The sequence below is a fragment of the Theropithecus gelada genome, chromosome 17 (genome assembly GCF_003255815.1).
Source record: "Theropithecus gelada isolate Dixy chromosome 17, Tgel_1.0, whole genome shotgun sequence".
In the NCBI taxonomy this organism is placed as follows: domain Eukaryota; kingdom Metazoa; phylum Chordata; class Mammalia; order Primates; family Cercopithecidae; genus Theropithecus; species Theropithecus gelada.
Genome location: NC_037685.1, coordinates 72,142,431 through 72,162,920, shown reverse-complemented (window position 1 = coordinate 72,162,920; position 20,490 = coordinate 72,142,431). Strand labels below are relative to the sequence as shown.

General features: G+C 38.9%; 1 protein-coding gene across 2 annotated transcripts in view; it reads left to right on the top strand.

Moving 5' to 3' along the window:
- Positions 1 to 20,490, top strand: part of ELF1 (E74 like ETS transcription factor 1) — a 115,545-nt gene that overhangs the window by 72,040 nt on the left and 23,015 nt on the right. For both annotated transcript variants that reach the window (XM_025364114.1, XM_025364115.1), the window contains one exon: positions 18,271 to 18,451. In XM_025364114.1, the coding sequence (XP_025219899.1) occupies positions 18,271 to 18,451 (181 nt within the window). The remainder of the gene's footprint in view (positions 1 to 18,270; positions 18,452 to 20,490) is intronic.

The window sequence follows — 20,490 nt, the reverse complement described above, 5'->3', positions numbered from 1 at the left end:
GAGAATGAAGCACTTCTGTGGGAGAGCAACCCCATCAGGATTGAGTGCAATATCCTTTTATGCAGTGGTGCTTTGGTTTGATCTTAACAAGTGTGTTAGCATGGTGAATGTATGAGAATAAAAAGCAAGCAGAAGTCTGTGGATACAAGTTTCTAAAGAGAAGGAGAACTATTTACTTAAATGGTCCAGGGGTTAATTTAATGAAGAACAGCCGGTAGTTCAATGCTTTTTATAATTTAGATGTATTATATGAAAAAAAAAAACACTGTGTGTTTTTTTCAGTTGTTGGTTTTAAAAGTAGAATTTCTGGCAAATCATATTTATGTTTAATAGACTTAAGTCACTAGAGAGAAGTTTGGTGACATGGAAAAAGTGAACATGTGGAACAACAAATTTTTCTAGACTCTCATCACAATATAAGAAGGTAGTCTCAGCACTTTCCTCTCTAGGGTGTAAATTGGCTTCCTCTGACTGCTAATTCCTGGAGGTTAAAGAGTAACAGTGCTGGGCGCGGTGGCTCACGCCTGTAATCCCAGCACTTTAGGAGGCGGAGGTGGGCGGATCACGTGAGGGCGGGAGTTTGAGACCAGCCTGACCAACATGGAGAAAGCCCCATTTCTACTAAATATACAAAGTTAGCCGGGTGTGGTGATGCATGCCTGTAATCCCAGCTACTCGGGAGGCTGAGGCAGGAGAATTGCTTGAACCCGGGAGATGAGCTGAGGTCCCACCATTGCACTCCAGCCTGGGCAACAAGAGTGAAACTCCGTCTCAAAAAAAAAAAAAAAAAAAAAAAGAATAACACTTCCTTGCTGTCTTTTATACAAGCTACCCAGTGATTTTTTTTCATGCAGTGTTTGGGAAGCACTATCCAGTGTAACAGAGATAAATGCAAAGTGCTCTGGATACTGAGAATGGATCATTGCACTACAACTTTGAGAATGCTTCATCATGAAAGTTGAACTGGATCTCAAAGGAGGATCTAGTTTATCTGACAGATGAATAAGAGGAGGTGTTCTAGAGCAGCAGAGTGTACCAAAACTTTTAACAGATTATCTTGACTTCATTATCAGTCCAAACATCTTAACTTACGGTTAGAAGCTTTTCACAGTGTGCCTGACTGTTTCACACTATGTAATTTTCCAGAATGCTTTCCTGCTTCCCCACTGTTTGCTCAGAAATGATCTCCCACATTCGTACCTGTTGCATATTGAAGTCTAATAATCTTTAAAGATTTTAGAACAAAACATACTTTTTCTAGGAACTCATCCTAAAATAATTCCTTCAAGAATTAACAACTTTATCCTGTTATTTCTGTGTTGCTTATTATCAGTCTCACGTTTGCCATGTTACATTTTCATATATACTTTACTAATTTTTTCAAATAAGTGCTAAATTATTTGAAGTAAGAGATTGTCTTTTTTCCCCTTAATATTACCAAAGCCTTTAATATCATTGAGTCCTCTTAAGGATTTTTTTTTTTTCATTTTTAAAATCTGTTGAATAGCCGGGCGCCGTGGCTCACGCCTGTAATCCCAGCACTTTGGGAGGCCGAGGCGGGCGGATCACGAGGTCAGGAGATCGAGACCATCCTGGCTAACACGGTGACACCCCGTCTCTACTAAAAAAATACAAAAAACTAGCCAGGCGGCCGGGCGTGGTGGCTCATGCCTGTAATCCCAGCACTTTGGGAGGCCGAGATGGACGGATCACAAGGTCAGGAGATCGAGACCATCCTGGCTAACACAGTGAAACCCGGTCTCTACTAAAAATACAAAAAACTAGCCGGGCGTGGTGGTAGCGCCTGTAGTCCCAGCTACTCGGGAGGCTGAGGCAGGAGAATGGCGTGAACCCGGGAGGCGGAGCTTGCAGTGAGCCGAGATCGCGCCACTGCACTCCAGCCTGGGCGACAGAGAGACTCCGTCTCAGGGAAAGAAAAAAAAATCTGTTGAATAAGTGATCTCTTCTGTAAAATAGATAAAACTTACCTGTTGCTAGATGATCTGGGATGTATATGTGTTCAGTCATGGTTATGGTCCTGATCATATCAGAAGATCTCTGAATGTTGACAGGGTGATGCTTTGCGCACAGCTCTCTTGACTGCAGAATACATTTTCCCGGAATCTATTGTCCACATTCTCATTTGGTGCAGGGACAATGTAGCCATGTCACTACAGTTCTAAGACCAGAAACAGATGTTCATGGAATCTTTTTTCTAAAGTATTTAGAACTGTTCTGTTGTACATTTAGTGAAAAACACTTCAAGTAACTTTTAAAGATTGTCATTGAAATTGTAAATAAATAAAATGCGTTAAATGACAGTTGTTCACATTTATTAAATCTGGTTATGGGCATGTGGATGCTTTTATTTTTCCCTCTACTCTGTTGTATATTAAAATTGTTTTTCCAAAAAAGAAAAATCAGAGAAACTAACATTCATATAGAGCTTTCCTTTTTCCTTATATACCATTTCCTGTACGTAAGAGGGTAACACCAACCTGCCATTTCTTCAACTGAAATAGCAAGATTCTGTGAGGTCAGAGATTAGGTGTACCTCATAAAGTAAGGCAGAAGGAATGAGTTGATAGTGTTTAATGTGTAACTTACTCAGCACCAATGATGTGAAGGGCAGGAAGCTGGAGTGTTGCTACTGATTTGTACATGGACTCAGTGCATCCTCTGTTATTTACCTAAAATTCCAGATTCTATCTGCTTTGGTTGCCTTCTCTTTAAATCTTGTCATATCAAACTTAAGAAATTCACTAAAAGCTTGGCCATTTGTGAAACTAACATACAAAGGTTGCTTATTTCTTTTCAGTATACTTGGAAAAGTCTTTATCAAAGGAGTTATGTCTTAGAGCCCCCAGGTACAAGCCTGATTGCCTTCTGGGGGATATCTGACTTTGCATAAGGGCTGAGGCCCTCTTCAGGTTAAGTGAAGGGACAACCCTGCCTGTGGTCTAACATTTGGCTTATCTCTTTGCCCATTCTTGGCAGCAAGGAAGCTGATAATTGTTACAAAAGAGGAGTCAGTGTGGAGAGTAGGAACTTATTACCCTTTTTTGCAAAATCTTCCTTTAACGGCCCCCTAGCCATCCCACAGAGGCCCAGGGATAACGTCCTGAAATGAGTAAGATGAGATCATTGTATAGGGTAGAACATGGACCAGATGGGCTCCAGAAACGTTCAGTGGTGAATTTTAGTATCTAGTGTTTACTGAGCATCTTGCCCCATGCACTGTGCTTTACAGGGATTATCCTGTTTAATAATTAACAATCCTAAGAAGTAGTTGCTCCTAATTCTCACTACAAAAGAGTCATGTGAGGCTCAGAGAAGGGAAGCAACTTACCTGTAATTTCATAGCTACTAAGTGATAAAGCTAGGAATTGTAACCCAGCCTGTGCCTTTAACCACTAATTGAATAATGCTAGCCACTGCAACATGTAAGTGGTGAAAAGTAGTTTAAAATATGGAAGAATTATTATATTCTGTATTTATGATTTTAGTAAAAAAGTAATTATAGCTAATTTGTTAGTATAATTACAGGTAGATGGTTCTTATGCCTGGCATACCTGTGTATGTACCTTTTTTAAAAAAAACAGTTTTATTGCAATGTAATTCACATACCATATAATCCATCTACTTAAAGTGTACAAATCAATGGTTTTTAATTTATACAGAATTGTGTGTTTATCTCCATAATCAATTTTAGGACATGTTTATCACCTCAAAGGGAAATCTGTACCTGTTAGTAGTCATGACCTATTCTTCCCCACTCTTCCTAGCCCCTGGGAACTACTAATCTACTTTCTGTCTCTGTATGTTTGCCTATTCTGGGCAATTACATATAGTAAATGGAATCATAGAATATGTGCTATCTTGCGACCAGCTTCTTTTACTTTGGCCTCCTGTTATTAAGGTTCATCTGTGTTGTGCCATATATCATTACTCCATTCTTTTTATTACTGAATAATATTTTATCATATGGATATACCACATTTTATTTATCCCTTCTGTACACGTTTTCAAAGAACACTTTTTAAAATGAGGTTTGTTTTGGTCAGTTTCTTGTCGGAAATAGAGTTGGCAACTTCTCCCAGAAAATACTCAATCACCTGGAGTATCCTTGCTGGGTAAAAAAAGGAAATTAGCACCTCTGTTGCTTCTAAATATAACTTTAAAAAAAAAAATTCCCCCTAACATCTGACACCTTTGATGTGTCTTAGTTTTGCTATGTGATCTTGAAAATTTTTGTCTCCTTTCCATTTCAGTGAACACATAGCACATAAAAGATAGGCAGTTATATAAACAGTGTTACTGGCCTTTTTTAAAAAAGAGGGTCATTTTCAACATATTTAAAGAGTACTGATGAAAATAATTGTGTGTGTGTGTGTTTCAGAAATAGTAACCAAAATTCTCAATATTAGAGCAATTCTTCTTTTGGAAAATTGCTAAGGAATTGTTATTAGAAGTGCTACATTATAATATTTTGACTGGTAAACCTTTCTAAGCTGACCCATTTACTCTGTTCCCACTTAGCGTAATGTTGAGAGAAAGTACTGAAGATATGAGACCAGGAAACTTATTAGCAGGATGATATGCAAAGATTAAAGTTAGGAAAGAAGTTTCCCTCCTAAAAGATGATCTTTTAGGTGACAGTTTAATGATTTATTATATTTTGTGGTTTTACGTGATTTCTGCATTTTCTCCATTCTACTTTATTTTGTGGCATATGCAAAATAAAAACAAGAACATTTAGAACAAACTTCCATTGTTCTGTTGGAAAGGAGCTACTGGGAAGCCCAGCTATCTGTAATCTCCTCCCTCCCCTTTCCTACCTCAATGCACACATTCAGAAATAATTTATTATTTAAAGACTTATGTGGGAGATGATTTTTTTTTTTTTTTTTTTTTTTTTTTTTTTTTGAGACGGAGTCTTGCTCTGTCACCCAGGCTGGAGTGCTGTGGCCGGATCTCAGCTCACTGCAAGCTCCGCCTCCCGGGTTCCCGCCATTCTCCTGCCTCAGCCTCCGGAGTAGCTGGGACTACAGGCGCCCGCCACCTCGCCCGGCTAGTTTTTTTTTTTTTGTATTTTTTAGTAGAGACGGGGTTTCACCGTGTTCGCCAGGATGGTCTCGATCTCCTGACCTTGTGATCCGCCCGTCTCGGCCTCCCAAAGTGCTGGGATTACAGGCTTGAGCCACCGCGCCCGGCCGGGAGATGATTTTTTAAACAGTGATTGATCAGTGTGTGTTCAGTCCACTGCCTAAACTTTGACATAACATTTAATCATGAAAACTGATGTTTGTCAGTCAAGAGTCTGTGTGATATGGCATTAAAAAAAAAAAAAAAACCATCAATTTGGGAACCTGGCTCTAGCTGTGTGACTTTAGACAAGTTTTTAAATACCACTGAGCTTTATTTCTTTCACCAAAAATAACAGAATTACTTCCCAAGGTTATGAGCATTAAATGTTTGTGCAATGCATTTACCTATAGCATGGCACATGGAAGTCATCAATAAATGTAGCAGTTGCTGTTGGTCCCGCAGTTCTCATATTAATGATCTGAGATAAATCAAGAAAAAGCTTTAATAGCTCTTGTCTTACACTGGATAATCTCTATTACCCAATTGGTAAGTGAGTGATGAAAGTGATTTTTGTGACTTGCGTTCCAGTTACACAAATTCATTCAGATTGTTTTGTTCTGTTGTCACATTTTTCCTTTGATAATCCAGAATATCTGGCTTGATTCTAGAATAAGCCAATAAACTTGTGACTTAGGATTTTAAAAATCTGATAGACTTATGCTGTAAGGGAGCATTTCCCTTTAACATTTGTTTTGACATAGTTTGCCTTGGCGTTGTTCAGTTGTTTTGGAGTACCACTGATTTCTCCCATACCTATGAGCAGGTAGCATGGATCTTCCATTCTGGGACAGGCTCTGTTGGAGCTAAACTGCCTATATTCAAGGATGCCTTGCCTCATTTTATTCTTTGCTGTGTACATGCTGTATAAGATTCTTGTCAAAGTCCGTCTTTTTGTAGTAGAAATTGCCCCTTTATGATTTTATGTAAATTATTTGAGTTATATGGAATCTGCATGTTTAAAACACTTACCAATCTGGTAGTGACTACTCTGATGTTTATTAATCTACTTAGTTTGTAAGTTTTGTAAGTAAACATTTAAACATGGTTAATATTTACTATACCCGCCCCCCAAAAAAATCTACCGGTTTGTTTACCTCATAACTGATTCTGTTTACATATACCCACACACAACAACCCACCAATACTATTAAGCTTTCAAAGTGGACATTCCAATAAGAAAACAGATCATCCCATTGACTCTTACTTTTTGAGATGTATGGCCAAATTGTAATTTATCCTAGCTACAAAAAGAGAAATCTAGGCAAAGACTAAAGAAAGCCAATTGTCATGACACAGTTATATTAGGATTAGACTTTGTTAAAAAACAACTCCACAAGGATTTGCAATGGAATTTCATACATTATCTTGGGGAATTCTGGAGAAAAGACGATTTTACTTAGACCTTTATGTTTTTGATGGTGCTGTGCAAGAGAGAAGCCAGGATTCTTTCAGAAACACTCGAACACTGGCCAGGTGCAGTGGCTCACGCCTGTAATCATAACGCTTTGGGAAGCCAAGGTGGTAAGATCACTTGAGCCCAGGAGTTTGAGACTAGCCTGGGTAACATAGGGGGACCCTGTTTCTATTTAAAAAAAATAGCGGAGTGTTTTGGTACCTACCTGCCTGTGGTCCCATCTACTCAGGAGACTGAGGTGGGAAGATCACTTGAGCCTGGGAGGTGGGGGCTGCAGTGAGTTGTGATCCTGCCACTGCACTGTAGCCTGGGTGACAGAGTGAGACCCTGTCTCAAAAAAAAAAAAAAAAAAAGAACAGTAAAACAAACTTGTTTCAGTTGTAGGTCTAATACAGTGATCATTTGGAAGATAACTATCAATCTATATGTAATATAGATTTTTTTATCCAAGTGTTAATTGAGATGAGACTTTCATTATGACTTAGTAATACATTCTAAGTAGTTTATCTATAGGATCCTGTACTGGTAGTGGTTAAACTTGTGGACTCTGGAGTCACATTGCCTGGGTTCGGATTTCAGCTTTTCCTGGCTGGTTGACTAGTAAGTGTCAATAATATATAGCCTAGTGTTGCTGTGGGGATTAAGTGGATAAAGCCATATGATGTCTTAACATAGTAGCTGCTTCCATCATCACCACATTAGGGGTACCACTGTATTCTATTTTATAGTTTATTATATTGAAGAACTCCCAAAGAGAGAGCCTAGAGAACACTTTTTACACAGCGCTGTAGTAAGTTTTTGTAGTTGAAAGCACTTTGACTCTGTCAATGACCAGACACTTGAATTATTTTTTCCCCTTAATTAAACCACATGTTTATCTATGTGACATTTATAGCAGGTACATAATACATAAAAATTAGGATATTGGAGAACAAACGCAATTGGGAAATGAGGAGGCTAATAGAGACAAGTATGTTTTCTTGGCACGGATATTAATCTTTGGATGTTAACCTTTTTGCCAAGAAAACATTACTTGCCTTAGTCTTGAATACAATGTAAAGATAACACTGCCTAACATCTTGTACAGCTCTTTGTAGTTTACAGTCTTTTCTGTATATGCTTGGATTCTTACAAGTCACTGTATGATAGAGATCATATTCTTCCCGTTTTCTATAGTATAATGTTATCTTGAATTTATTACTAAGTAACCAGAGACCTGTATTAGAATCTTTCACCTATGATAGATTTGTAGGGCAGGGTTACAAAGGCATCCAGAGTAATTACTGTTCAAAGTAACCTAGCTGAATTACTAAATAAGTCTAGATTCCAGTTCTGATTTACTAATACTCTTTTAGAGTATCAACTGGAGGATAATTTGTCTTTTAACTATTCATTAATTTTCTCATTAATCTTGACAATACTTGATTTGTTTGTTTATATTTTAAGGGATGATGGGATAATGCAGAACAGTATAGGGATTTGATATATCATTTGAACTAATGCATTGAAATATTTTAAGTTTTTGGAATGATAATAATGTAGATTTTTTTTTCCTTGAAAATGTGCCAGTAACAATGAAAGAAACTGAGGAAATTGCCAGGGAACAATCCCCACATACACAAAACCAGTAGGCCCAGATAGTTTCGTGGGTGAGTTATTTTTAACTTTACCAGCCTGGACGACATAGTAAGACTCTATCTCTACAGAGAATTTAAAAATTAGCATGGTGCGGCAGCCTGTACCTCTGATCTCAGCTGCTTGGGAAGCAGAAGTGGGAGGATCTCAAGCCTAGGAGGTAGAGGCTACAGTGAGCCATGATTGTGCCACTGCACTCTAGCCAGGAGTCTCACTGACAGAGGCCCTGTCTTAAAAATTTAATGAACTAATTTAAACAGTTTCAGTTCAGAGAGAGTTTCCTAATTCATTTTTACAAAACTGACATAACAAACTGATACCAAAACCTGGCAGAATGTGCATACACACATATAAACAATGGTCTAATCTAAGAATTGATATGTTGTTTAATAATCGATGAACATTTATTGTCTCTTACCCTTGCCAGGCCCTGCACGTGATATGCAATTTGTATTTTCATGTTTAAAAGCCTGTATGGTGTGACAACTCTTGTTATCCCCATTTTACAAGTAAGGAAAACATGTATAATGAGGAATCTCAAAAGAGGTTGAAGGAATGCATGTTACCCAGAAACACACAACTGTAAAGTGCCACTTGTATTGAAATTGACTGACCTGAGAAAGCCCAAACTCTTAACCATTATGCTAAGGTATAAGAGAGAAAAAGAACCATAAAGGAAAAAGAGAATATGAAAGACTGTTAAGTAAATTGTCTTTTACACTGATTATATCTAGGATTAGTGTGATTTTTTTACTTTTTCGCAAATACATTTATGTATTACACTTTTAAAAACTAGACTCAGGTACTACACCTGTAGTGAGTAAAACTATGATGTTCTTATAATTTAGACCAATGTGTTGAGCAGTGGATACTACAACTACATAGACTTTTCTACCTGGTTGCTAAAACTACTTTTTATTTTATAATACAGAATAGGACCCTGGGTGCAGTGGCTCACGTTTGTAATCCCAGCGCTTTGGGAGGCTGAGGCGGATGGATTACTTAAGCCCAGGAGTTTGAGACCAGCCTGGGCAACATGACAAAACCCCATCTCTACAAAAAACACAAAAATTAGCTGGGTGTGGTGGCACATGCTTGTTGTCCCAGCTATTCATGTCGCTGAGGTGGAAAGATTGCTTGAGCACCAGAGGTCAAGGCTGCAATGAGCTGTGATTGTGCCACTGCTCTCCAGCCTGAGCAACAGAGCAAGACCCTGTCTTTAAAAAAAATGTATAGATAGATAGATAGATAGATAGATAGATAGATAGATAGATATAGAGAGAAAGTGTTTACAGGGAGCTTGAGTTAATCAACAGAAATATTTGGAGCTGTTTTAGTGGCAGATTTTTTTAAAGTATGTGGAGAATTTGGCTGTCAAGAATTCTTCACAGAAAACTTCGTACTGGGCCTTGGAGATCTATTGCACAATCCTAGCTTGTTTTGTGTAACACATCAATTCCTGAAATCATTTAAAATACACTTTGGAATTTAGTAATAATGGAAGCCATTGGGGAGGGGCACTATATGGAAAGGAAGCAATGACGTTTTATACTCTTGGAATACAAATACGTTTTGTATTATTTATTCCCAAAGATAATTCTTAAAAATGTGCCATGGGGATTTGCTGAAAGGATTTCAACTTTTCATTTTGTTCACCAGTCACCCTAATTTTTTGTGTGTGTTTGTCCATGTATATGTACTGTGTGCAGAGATTTCCTTTAATTTTATCATGGTTTATATGAGGTAATGAAGGAATACCATCATAGTATTTTGAAGATGTTTTGAAGTTTTGTTTCTCCTATCAGATGGACCTGATATAAAAAATAAGAAGCTTTTTAAACTTCTTATTGAAGTGTAGCATAAATACAAAAATATACATAAGTAATAAGCATACAGTTTATGAATTTCACGAAGTGAACCACACGTATGTATCAACATTTGCTTTTAGTTGAAACTAAATGTTGTTGCTAAGTGTGATGGTTAAGGTTTGTTCACCAATATTTTGAAAAGACTATTCTCCTTAAAAATAAAACAAAATCAAATCCCAACAAAGGTTAAAGAAAGCAAAAGAAATAATAAATAAAGCAAAAAATAATAAACAAAAGGGGTCAGGCATGGTGGTTCACACCTGTAATCCCAGTACTTTGGAAGGCCGAGGCAGGAGAGGATTGCTTGAGCCTAGGAGTTTGAGACCAGCCTGGGCAACATAGAAAGACCTCCTCTCTAAAAAAAAAAAAAAAAAAAAAAAAAAAATTAGCCACACATGGTGGCACACGCCTATAGTCCCAACTACTTGGGAGGCTGAGGCGGGAGGATTGCATGAGCCTGGGAGTTCACAGATGCAGTGAGCTGTGATCACGCCACTGCACTCCAGCGAGGCAACAGAGCAAGACGCTGTCTCAAAAAATAAAAACAAAACCATGCCTGTCCATGTGAGATTGTAGTAAGTCAGTTTTTGAGAGTGTTTATTTCTATCCGTATCAAATGTTGAAGGGCTTTAATCATCAAAAAATTTTATTTATTGCTTACTAGAAGCCATGCATTATCACAAGTGATTTAATTACACATTATTCTTACAACAATTCTAGAATATATTATTATTCTTATTTTGGATAGACGTAGAAAGTAAAGCTTAGAGAGGCTGGATAACTTGCCCGAGCTCAGATACCCAGGCATGGTGGAGTCCTATCTTAAATAAGAACTTGCGTTTTTACTGTTGCACCCTGTTCACCATGTGTGTATGTAGTGCATTTGCTGCATGGTAAAGTATTGCCAGGTCGTGTTGTAATGGAGTGAGGTGCTGGGTTTTTGTTTTTTTAAATCAAATGTAAAAGGAAGTGATTTCAAGAATAATTCAGAGGTCCTCAAAGCAGTGTCTTCATAGGATAAGGCTTTGGGGCCTCAGCCTGATTCGAAGTCTGGGCACAGGAATTTGTGTCAAAGATGTGTTTTCATAGCAAGTGCAGTGTTTAATTTGTATGCTTATTGGAGAGGCTTTGGGGTCAGGGGAGCTATTGAAGACTATGGGAGCAATAAGGCACCAGACCCCTCTTGGTGTTTTCTTGCCTCGATGCAAAGATATTGCGTGAACTACTTGAAGGTGTGCTCATTTTGCACCTGGCTTTAAAAAGTAGTGTCTGCTTTGGAAAAATGCTAAAGACTAAATTTAACTTGCTTTTTGTTTTGGGAAAATATTTTGTAGGTATTTCGTTTTAAGCTATTTTAGAGAGAATTTTCATGGGATGTTTCACAATCACCATATACGAGATTGAGTTCGGCTATTAGAGAAACTTGGTAAACAAGTTATATGAAAGTTCTTGTGCTTTTTGATACCCAAAAACCTGATGAACAGAATTATTAATAAAGTTGGAATAATGATTCATGGTTTCTGAAATATCCACATAGGACATGGATCCACATTGGATTGTGGTATATGGAACAAGCAAGCCTAGTTAGGGAGTCACATATTGCCCTGCTTACATTGGTCACTTTCCTTCCTTTTTTTTTTTTTTTTTTTTTGAGACGGAGTCTCGCTGTGTCGCCCAGGCTGGAGTGCAGTGGCGCCATCTCGGCTCACAGCAAGCTCCGCCTCCCGGGTTCCCGCCATTCTCCTGCCTCAGCCTCCCGAGTAGCTGGGACTACAGGCGCCGGCCACCTCGCCCGGCTAATTTTTTTGTATTTTTTTAGTAGAGACGGGGTTTCACCGTGTTAGCCAGGATGGTCTCGATCTCCTGACCTCGTGATCCACCCGTCTCGGCCTCCCAAAGTGCTGGGATTACAGGCTTGAGCCACCGCGCCCGGCCCCCTTCTCTTTTTAACTTGATGGTATTGCCACATACGTGATCAACCACAACAAGTGGAAACTATATCGTGGACAATGTTGAAATTTGGGGAACTGTGACTCTCTTCTGCTAAAACTTGGTTTGAATTTTACTATTGCTGCAAAAATGTTTGCTGAAATTTTGCTTTCAACATATATCCTAAATTTATCTATAATTAATAGAAAGGGGAAATCTCTTTGGAGCTGTTAAGACGTTCAAGAAAGTTATGAAACAATTGAAAATCACTTTATCACTGCAGTTTAATTTGCTTCTACATATTGAAGCTTTGGAAACTCTGATCTTTGATAGATTTTAATTCCAGGAGATCTTCCCTCTCCTGTCTCCTTGGTTTGTGGTTTATTTTGGTTCTGTTCAAAAACCAAAGGGGAAAATAGTCTGCAAGTGAATAGCAAAAGATCTAATAATTTAAAAATGTAATTGTTTGAATTACTAATATCCCAGATCTTGGCAAGAATAATTAGAGCTAACTCAACTTAGGGAATGCAGTTTTGAATGTTGTCATTCTTCAGAGCAGTGCTCCTGAAGCCTGGATGCAAATTGGACCCACCTGGGGAGCTTTAATATCAGGCTCTGGTCACACCCCTAGATAGTCTGATTTATTTTATCCCATGCGAGGTCAAATATTGATATTCTTAAATGTTTCCCACTGTACAGCGAAAATTGATAAGCACCAGTAGAATTTAATTTGATTTTGTGATGCAAATAAAAGATAGAAAAGATGCTTAATCTAATTATTTAAATGATGAGAGTTTTTAGAAGTGTTTTTTAAAGTAGCAGCCACTCAAGTGGAATGTAATGTTTTTGTTAAGTCATCAAAGAAACATTGAAACCTTCATTTCGTTTAGTTTTGAGATGAAGTCTTGCTCAGTCACCCAGGCTGGAGTCCAGTGGCATAATCTTGGCTCATTGCGGCCTCTGCCTACCAGGTTCATGCCTCTCATGCCTCAGGCTCCTGAGTAGCTAGGATTATAAGTGCACACCACCACACCCCGCTAATTTTTTTATTTTTTAGTAGCGACGAGGTTTCTCCATGTTGGCCAGGCTGGTCTCCTCAGGTGATCCACCCGCCTCCGCCTCCCAAAGCGCTGGGATTACAGGCGTGAGCCACTGTGCCCGGCCAACACCTTCATTTCTTAAAAGTAGGTAACATCTTATTGCTTACTATTAAGGAGTGTGGCTATTTTACGAATATCTGCTATCTTCTTCCTGAAGCCCATCTTTTAAATAAATCTTGGGAAAGGGTCTGTTTGAAATGGTGTGGAAAAAACTGAGGTAGGTAAGATTTGATGATCTTCAGCAAAGAAACCTGAAGAGTAATATCCAATCTCAGTTTAGAAACAATGAAAAGACTAGTTTATAGAAGTTATTTCAGGCAGGGGGAACAAATTGTCAAATGATAGACTTAAAACTAAATTAAATTAAGTCCTATTATTGGTTGAATTGTGCGTGTGCACACCCATACACCAATTCATACATTGAAGTTCTAACGTCTAGTACCTCAGAGTGTAACCTTATTTGGTTATTGGAAATAGGGTCATGGCAGATGTAATTAGTAAGAAGTTACACTACTAATTAGAGAGTAACTAATTAGAGAGGAGCCCTTACTCCACTACCTGGTGTCCTTATAAAAAGGGGAAATTTGGGCTGGGTGGCCCACACCTGTAATCCCAACACTTTGGGAGGCCAAGTTGGGTGGATCGCTTTAGCTCAGGAATTCGAGACCAGCCTGGGGAACGTGGAGAAACCCCATCTGTACAAAAGATCCAAAAATTAGCCAGGTGTGATGGTGCATGCCTATAGTCACAGCAACTTGGGAGGCTGAGGTGGGAGGATCACTTGAGCCTGGGAGGCAGAGGTTATGGTGAGCTGAGATTGCGCCACTGCACTCCATCCTGTCTCAATTAAAAGGTCAGGAGGTGAGTGGAGTTGGATTTGGACACAGAGCCCATGTAAACATGAAGACCAGCCATCTGTAAGTCAAAGAGAGAGGCCTGGAACAGATCCTTCCCCCACAGTCTGCAGAAGGAACCAGCCCTGCCAACACCTTGATTTCAGACTTCTAGCCTCCAGAACTGTGAGAGAATAAATTTCTGTTAAGAGACCCAGTTTGTAATACTTTGTTGCAGCAGCCGTAACAAACTAATATAGGTCCCAATATTTTATTTGTTTTGAAAATCTAAACCTAGGAAAATTCAGCATTTGAAATTTTACTATTTCTTTAAAAGGTAGGGAACCAGTTCTCTGGAATGAATTGTAAAATGTGTGGTTATAGAGTTCTTAGGTTTTTGATGACTCATACTTTAGCCAGTTACTAGTCAATCCAGTTTACAAAGCAGTTTATCACCAGCCCAGATCAGCAGCTGGAGTTTCAGGAGTGTGCATTTTTTTCTATTTATGGTAGTAGAGTGGTAAGAGTCTTTCTAGTCACCTGAGAGGTGTTTCCTAAATGTATTTTGTATATACAGATTCAAGCCTCTTACCTGCCTATTTATTTTCTTTTTCTTTCTTTCTTTTCTTTTCTTTCTTTCTTTCTTTCTTTCTTTCTTTCTTTCTTTCTTTCTTTCTTTCTTTCTTTCTTTCTTTCTTTCTTTTTCTTTCTTTCTCTTTTCTTTCTTTCTCCTTCCTTTCTTTCGTTCGTTCGTTCGTTCGTTCGTTCTTTCTCTTTCTTTCTTTCTTTCTGCCTGTCTTTCTTTCTTTTCTTTAAGTCTCGCTCTGTCACCCATGCTGGAGTGCAGTGGTGTGATCTTGGCTCACTGCAACCTCCGCCTCGTGGGTTCAAGTGAGTCTCCTACCTCATGCTCCTGAGTAGCTGGGACTATAGGCTCATGCCACCATGCCCAGCTAATTTTTGTATTTTTAGTAGAGATGGGGTTTTACCATGTTGGCCAGGATGGTCTCGATCTCTTGACCTCGTGATCCACCCACCTCGGCCTCCCAAAGTGCTGGGATTACAGGCATGAGCCACTGCGCCCAGCACCTAACTATTCATATTCTTACGAAAATCTGAAGTTGGTCTTTTTCTTGTATATGGATTAATAGCACCCCGGGGAAACTAGAGATGAACAGCTTTGAATATACATCCCATTTCAGTGGACTAGAAAAGAATGGACCATGCTTTTCATGATAAGAGCAAGAACCTCAGGAGAAGGCTGCAGGACTAAATTAGGAGTGATCATGGGAAGTGCCCTGCTGACCAAGAGGAACTGGCTATTCCCATAAGAAATTTTATTATAGACTGATTGGTGAAGCCTTGGAAATAATACTGAAAATCATACCTCTACCTTAAACACAGCTCCTTAATTATTCTGGTTTTCTAAACAGAGCCAAGTAAGTATGCCAGCAGAACAAATCTACCATGTTTGAAACTGACTACAATAGTGTATAAGTAAAGGACATGGACCCTGGAGTCCGTTCAAGTTAGTGTTATGATTAGGAGTAGATTATTTCCCTTGCCTCTGGTTTCTCATGTGTAAATGTGTCTCCATCATAGCATTTTGTGATGATTAAATAGAGTGATAATTCACGTAAAGCAGTGTGCGAAATGACTGGTGCGTATTAAGTACAAAAAATGTTGGCTAATAGCAATAGCAGCAACTATGTGGCCACAGTGCATGCTACTCCCTCTCCCATTTCAGTGCACGAGAGCGAATAATCTCTTCTTGTGAAATGTTATAAGCTCAGACAGTAGAATCCATGAATTCAAAATATTAACAAAGCAAAACCTAGAAGGGCCTGTGGGATCAACTGGTGCTCTTTATTCATTTAAAGGTTCAGAAAATAAGGTCATGAAATCAGGGTTGGAGAAGGCCCTAGATCTCCTGGTTCCCAGTTTTTCTTTTCTGCTGCATGTTGCTGCCTTCTATATCACAGAACCATGTGTCTCTTTTAATTCTTCTCTCTTTTTTATTTTTTTCTCTTGAGACAGAGTCTCCTTCACCCAGACCAGAGTGCAGTGGTGCGACCTTGGTTCACTGCAACCTCCGCCTCTCAGGTTCAAGCCATTCCCCTGCCTCACCCTCCTAAGTAGCTGGGATTGCAGGTGCCCGTCACCATGCCTGGCTAAATTTTTGTATTTTTTTAGTAAAGACAAGGTTTCACTGTGTTGACCAGGCTGGTCTCAAACTCCTGACCTCAAGTGATCCGCCCGCCTTGGCCTCCCAAAATGCTGGGATTGCAGGCATGAGCCACCACGCCTGGCCACTCTTTTTCTTTTTTTAATCCCAAAGACTTCAAAACCATTCTTAATAAACTTTTTGCTTCAAAAGAAACATTTTTTTTCTCTTGACGTTTGTGTGTTTGAAATTTTTCTTATTAAATAGTTTAAAAATTATTAAATTTAAACTGAATTTATGATTGTTTAAAGCATTTTAGCATATGCCTGACTCTACATTTACTGTCTGTTATGGAACAAAGAATTGGTAGCAGTGATTGCCTCTGGGAAGGGCACTGTGGTAGAAGTGACATTGATTATAATGGAGAATTCTGGAGAATACAGTAATTACCGGTTAGTAGAACTGGACAAGGAATAAAGTAGTAACAAGTATCTGTGGTTAACCAAAACTCAAGAACTGTATAGATTCAAAATTTTGGAAGTATCCCTTGTTATGTACACATTAGCACACTCTACCCAAGCTGCAGGAGCCAAATAGATTTGGATAGGGAGGAATACTTTGGTTTCATTTGGGTGAGAACTACTCCTGTGAATTGCATTTTACACGCCTGTCTCTGACTTATCAGTGGATGAAGTGATGAGCTTTGTTCCTACCTTGTACATAGGGTTTTTGCAGCATAAAAGTGCTTAACTCTGGACTAAACCTTGAGAAGACCAGGAGCTTAATTGAGCTCTTAGAAAAAAAGGAAAAGTGTTTTAACAAATGCATGTTCATGCTAGGTGGGATTGCATGTCTACAGTTTACCTGTCAAAAAAGGAAAAGGGAAGACTAGCTACACTTTGCTTTGGACATTTTATATATTTTCTCTAAGGTGTGTGAAGTGTATTTGTGTGAGTTACAGTATAATTTTTTTCTTTCTTTTTTTTTTTTTTTTTTTTTTTTTGTGACAGGGTTTTGCCATGTTGCCCAGGCTGAAGTGCAGTAGCTATTCACAGATGTGATTGTAGCACAGTATAGCCTTGAACTCCTGGGCTCAAGCCATCCTCCTGTTTCAGCCTTCTAGGTAGCTGGGACTACAGGCACATGCCACCGTGCCTGGCTTCTATAGTATAATTTTTGAGCCTCCTAGTTTCTGTTCTAAAATTTGTTTTACTATTTGAAGAGCCAGTTACTTTTCTAGCTAGCTTCCTCTTTTCTGAAACAGGAAGAAATATTTTGAAATAAAACGATCCAAATGTGTTTCAGGATTATTAACCATAAATTTCAGAACATAGCATTGTCGAAGGCAAGGATATTATCTGTTTAGCACCTATGATATATATTTAATTCGGGTAATTAAATTCTTATGACAGAAGTAATGTCTAACCTCAGTGGGTAGTTCAATAAACATTAATTTTAAAAGATGGAGGCTTAGTTGTAATGAAATCATAAATAATATTTTGAATATAACAGACTTACTTAAGGAAAATAGTAAGGTGCCTGGCATTATATTATCTATGAGCAGGAACTTTTTCTTACATTTGAGAAGATAGCTTGAACCCAGGAGATTTTATTTAATTAACATTTTATTTTTATGTCACTTCTTGGTCCATGCATATCCATTAATGGTATTATTATTATTATTATTATTATTATTATTTTTGAGATGGAGTCTCACTCTGTTACCCAGGCTGGAGTGCAGTGGCACAATCTCGGCTCACTGCAGCCTCCACCTCCCAGGTTCAAATGATTCTCCTGCCTCAGCCTCCCTAGTAGCTGGGATTATAGGTGTGTGCCACCATGGCCTAGCTAATTTTTGTATTTTTAGTAGAGACGGGGTTTCACCATGTTAGCCAGGATGGTCTTGATCTCCTGACCTCGCCATCTGCCCACCTCGGCCTCCCAGAGTGCTGGGATTACAGGCGTGAGTCACTGCGCCTGGCTTTCATTTTTAAATTTTAATGCCATTATTTGGTTTTAATAGACAGAAATTTCCTAATGCCTAGAAGGATTGTAGAGATACAGCCTAATAATCTAAAAATTAAATTGATGGCTAGTATAAAATAGTTTTGAGCAGTATTTAACAAAAGCAAAACTGTGTTAACCCTTTGTTTTCATTTACCTTTTCCTAACCCCTCAGCTTGGCGATCCAGCTATTTTTCCTGCTGTAATTGTGGAACATGTTCCTGGTGCTGATATTCTCAATAGTTATGCCGGTCTAGCCTGTGTGGAAGAGCCCAATGACATGATTACTGAGAGTTCACTGGATGTTGCTGAAGAGGAAATCATAGACGATGATGATGATGACATCACCCTTACAGGTGCGTGTGTCTCCATCCAGTAGGACTTTGCTGCAGTACAGCGTTAGGCAGTGTCCTCATCCTGACTTTGTGGGGCATAAAACGCCCCTAACTTGGTTTTGAACTGTATTACCTTCAGAAGCTAGAGCCCTACATGGAGAAGAAATTTACGTTTTCTGTTTCATCTGCTGGTTTTAGTACTGTTTCTCATCTCCCATTTCTCCTTTCCTAAATATATTGAGATGAATGTGACAAAATAAGAGGCATGTAAAAGGAACCAAACCTACTCAATTCATCAAGTCTTCACTGAGCACCTTTTTTTTTTTTTTTTTTTTAAAAGAGATGGAGTCTTACTGTATTGCCCAGCCTAGACTTGGACTCCTGGGCTCAAGTGATCCTCCTGCCTCAGCCTCCTGAATAACTGGGACAACAGTCATGCACCACCCCACCCAGCTCACTGAGTACTTTCTTATATGCCTTCCTCCATATTCCTGTGAATAAAATGAGTTGTTTTGTAGGGAAAGAGAGAGGAATGTTCTTTTCTTACCACTGCCACAGGAAGCATAATGGTGGGCCATGACCCAAATGTATGATAAGGTCCTGGTATTTATAGATTTCTTTTCTGGTTCAGTCCGAACTAGTAAGATATTTTAAACTTGAAGATTAGGCTACATAAATGTGAGATTGTAGTAATAATACTTTCATCACTTAGAAACTGGTACATGCTTTCTCTTTCTATTCATTTACATTCCTATATCTTGGCCAGGGATGTTGTGGATATTTGAGAAAACTATTTGGAAGCAAATATTTGCATCTTTATTTGTAAAAGAAAGTTTATCAGAAATAGGCATGACAAGGTATATCTGTAGATTTCATAGTGGCAAGTACTGGGGCTGCCTTGTTCTCAGCTTTACCTTAGCATATAGCACAATGCCTTAGAACTGAATAGTAAGTCTAAATGCAAGTTCTGATCTATTTAGGAAGTTAACATATGATACAGTAACATTTTAAATCAGGGGAAAGGTAGAATGACTGTATCCATCTGGTGGGGGAGAGGCCCCACTGATAACATTGGTTGTCAATACCTCATCTTTGTATTGTCCTCTGTTTGTGTCACTTCTCACACTGCTATAAAGAACTACCTGAGACTGGGTAATACGTATAAAGAAAAGAGGTTTAATTGGCTCATGGTTGTGCAGGCTGTACAGGAAGCATGGCTGGGGAGACCTCAGGAAGCTTACAGTCATGGTGGGAGGCGAAGGGGAAGCAGACACATCCTACATCGCTGGAGCAGGAGGAACAGAAAGCAGGGTGGTAAGGGGTACTACCCACTTTCAAACCACCAGATCTCATGAGAATTCATTCACCATCATGAGAACAGCAAGTGGAAAATCCACCCCCACGATCCAGTCACCTCCCACCAGGCTCCTCCTCCAACATTGGGGTTTAAAATTCAACATGAGATTTGGGCAAGGACAAATCCAAACCGTATCACTCTCTTTTTTTTACAAAGCATTTTTTGCATATATTCACATTTTTTGTTCAGAACAAACCAATAAAAGTTTTTTGTTGAATCTAGAGTTACTTCTCCTTTACCAGTAAGGGAATTAGACTAATGAGGTTAGAAGTTTCTGTTCATTGCTCTCTGATCTGTTTGTGTAACAGAAGAAACACCACTATGCATGTATCTGGCTTGTAGTTAGTGGGGGTGTAGCAGTGTATTCTGATGTAACTTTTAAAGCCTTAGGGTAAGGCTACAGTCTTTGCAAGTTGAGGACCACTGTCTTTCTGGAAGGAGTATTTCTTCCTAGTTCTAGTCATCAGGGAAGGCATTAGCCCTCAGAGAGGACACTGAATCTAGAAAAGCAGGTATTAGATCTTTAGGAGAAGGAATTGCCTCTTCCCTTCAGTGCGTCACTCCCTTGCATTTAGACCTGAAGACAGCAGATGACAAGATGTAGACAGGTTCTTTCCTAGAAAATAGAACTGATGTGGAATGGGTCTAGAAGGCAAGCCAGAGCTTGAAAACCAGATTCTCTCTTTGCGTTTTTTCTTCCCTT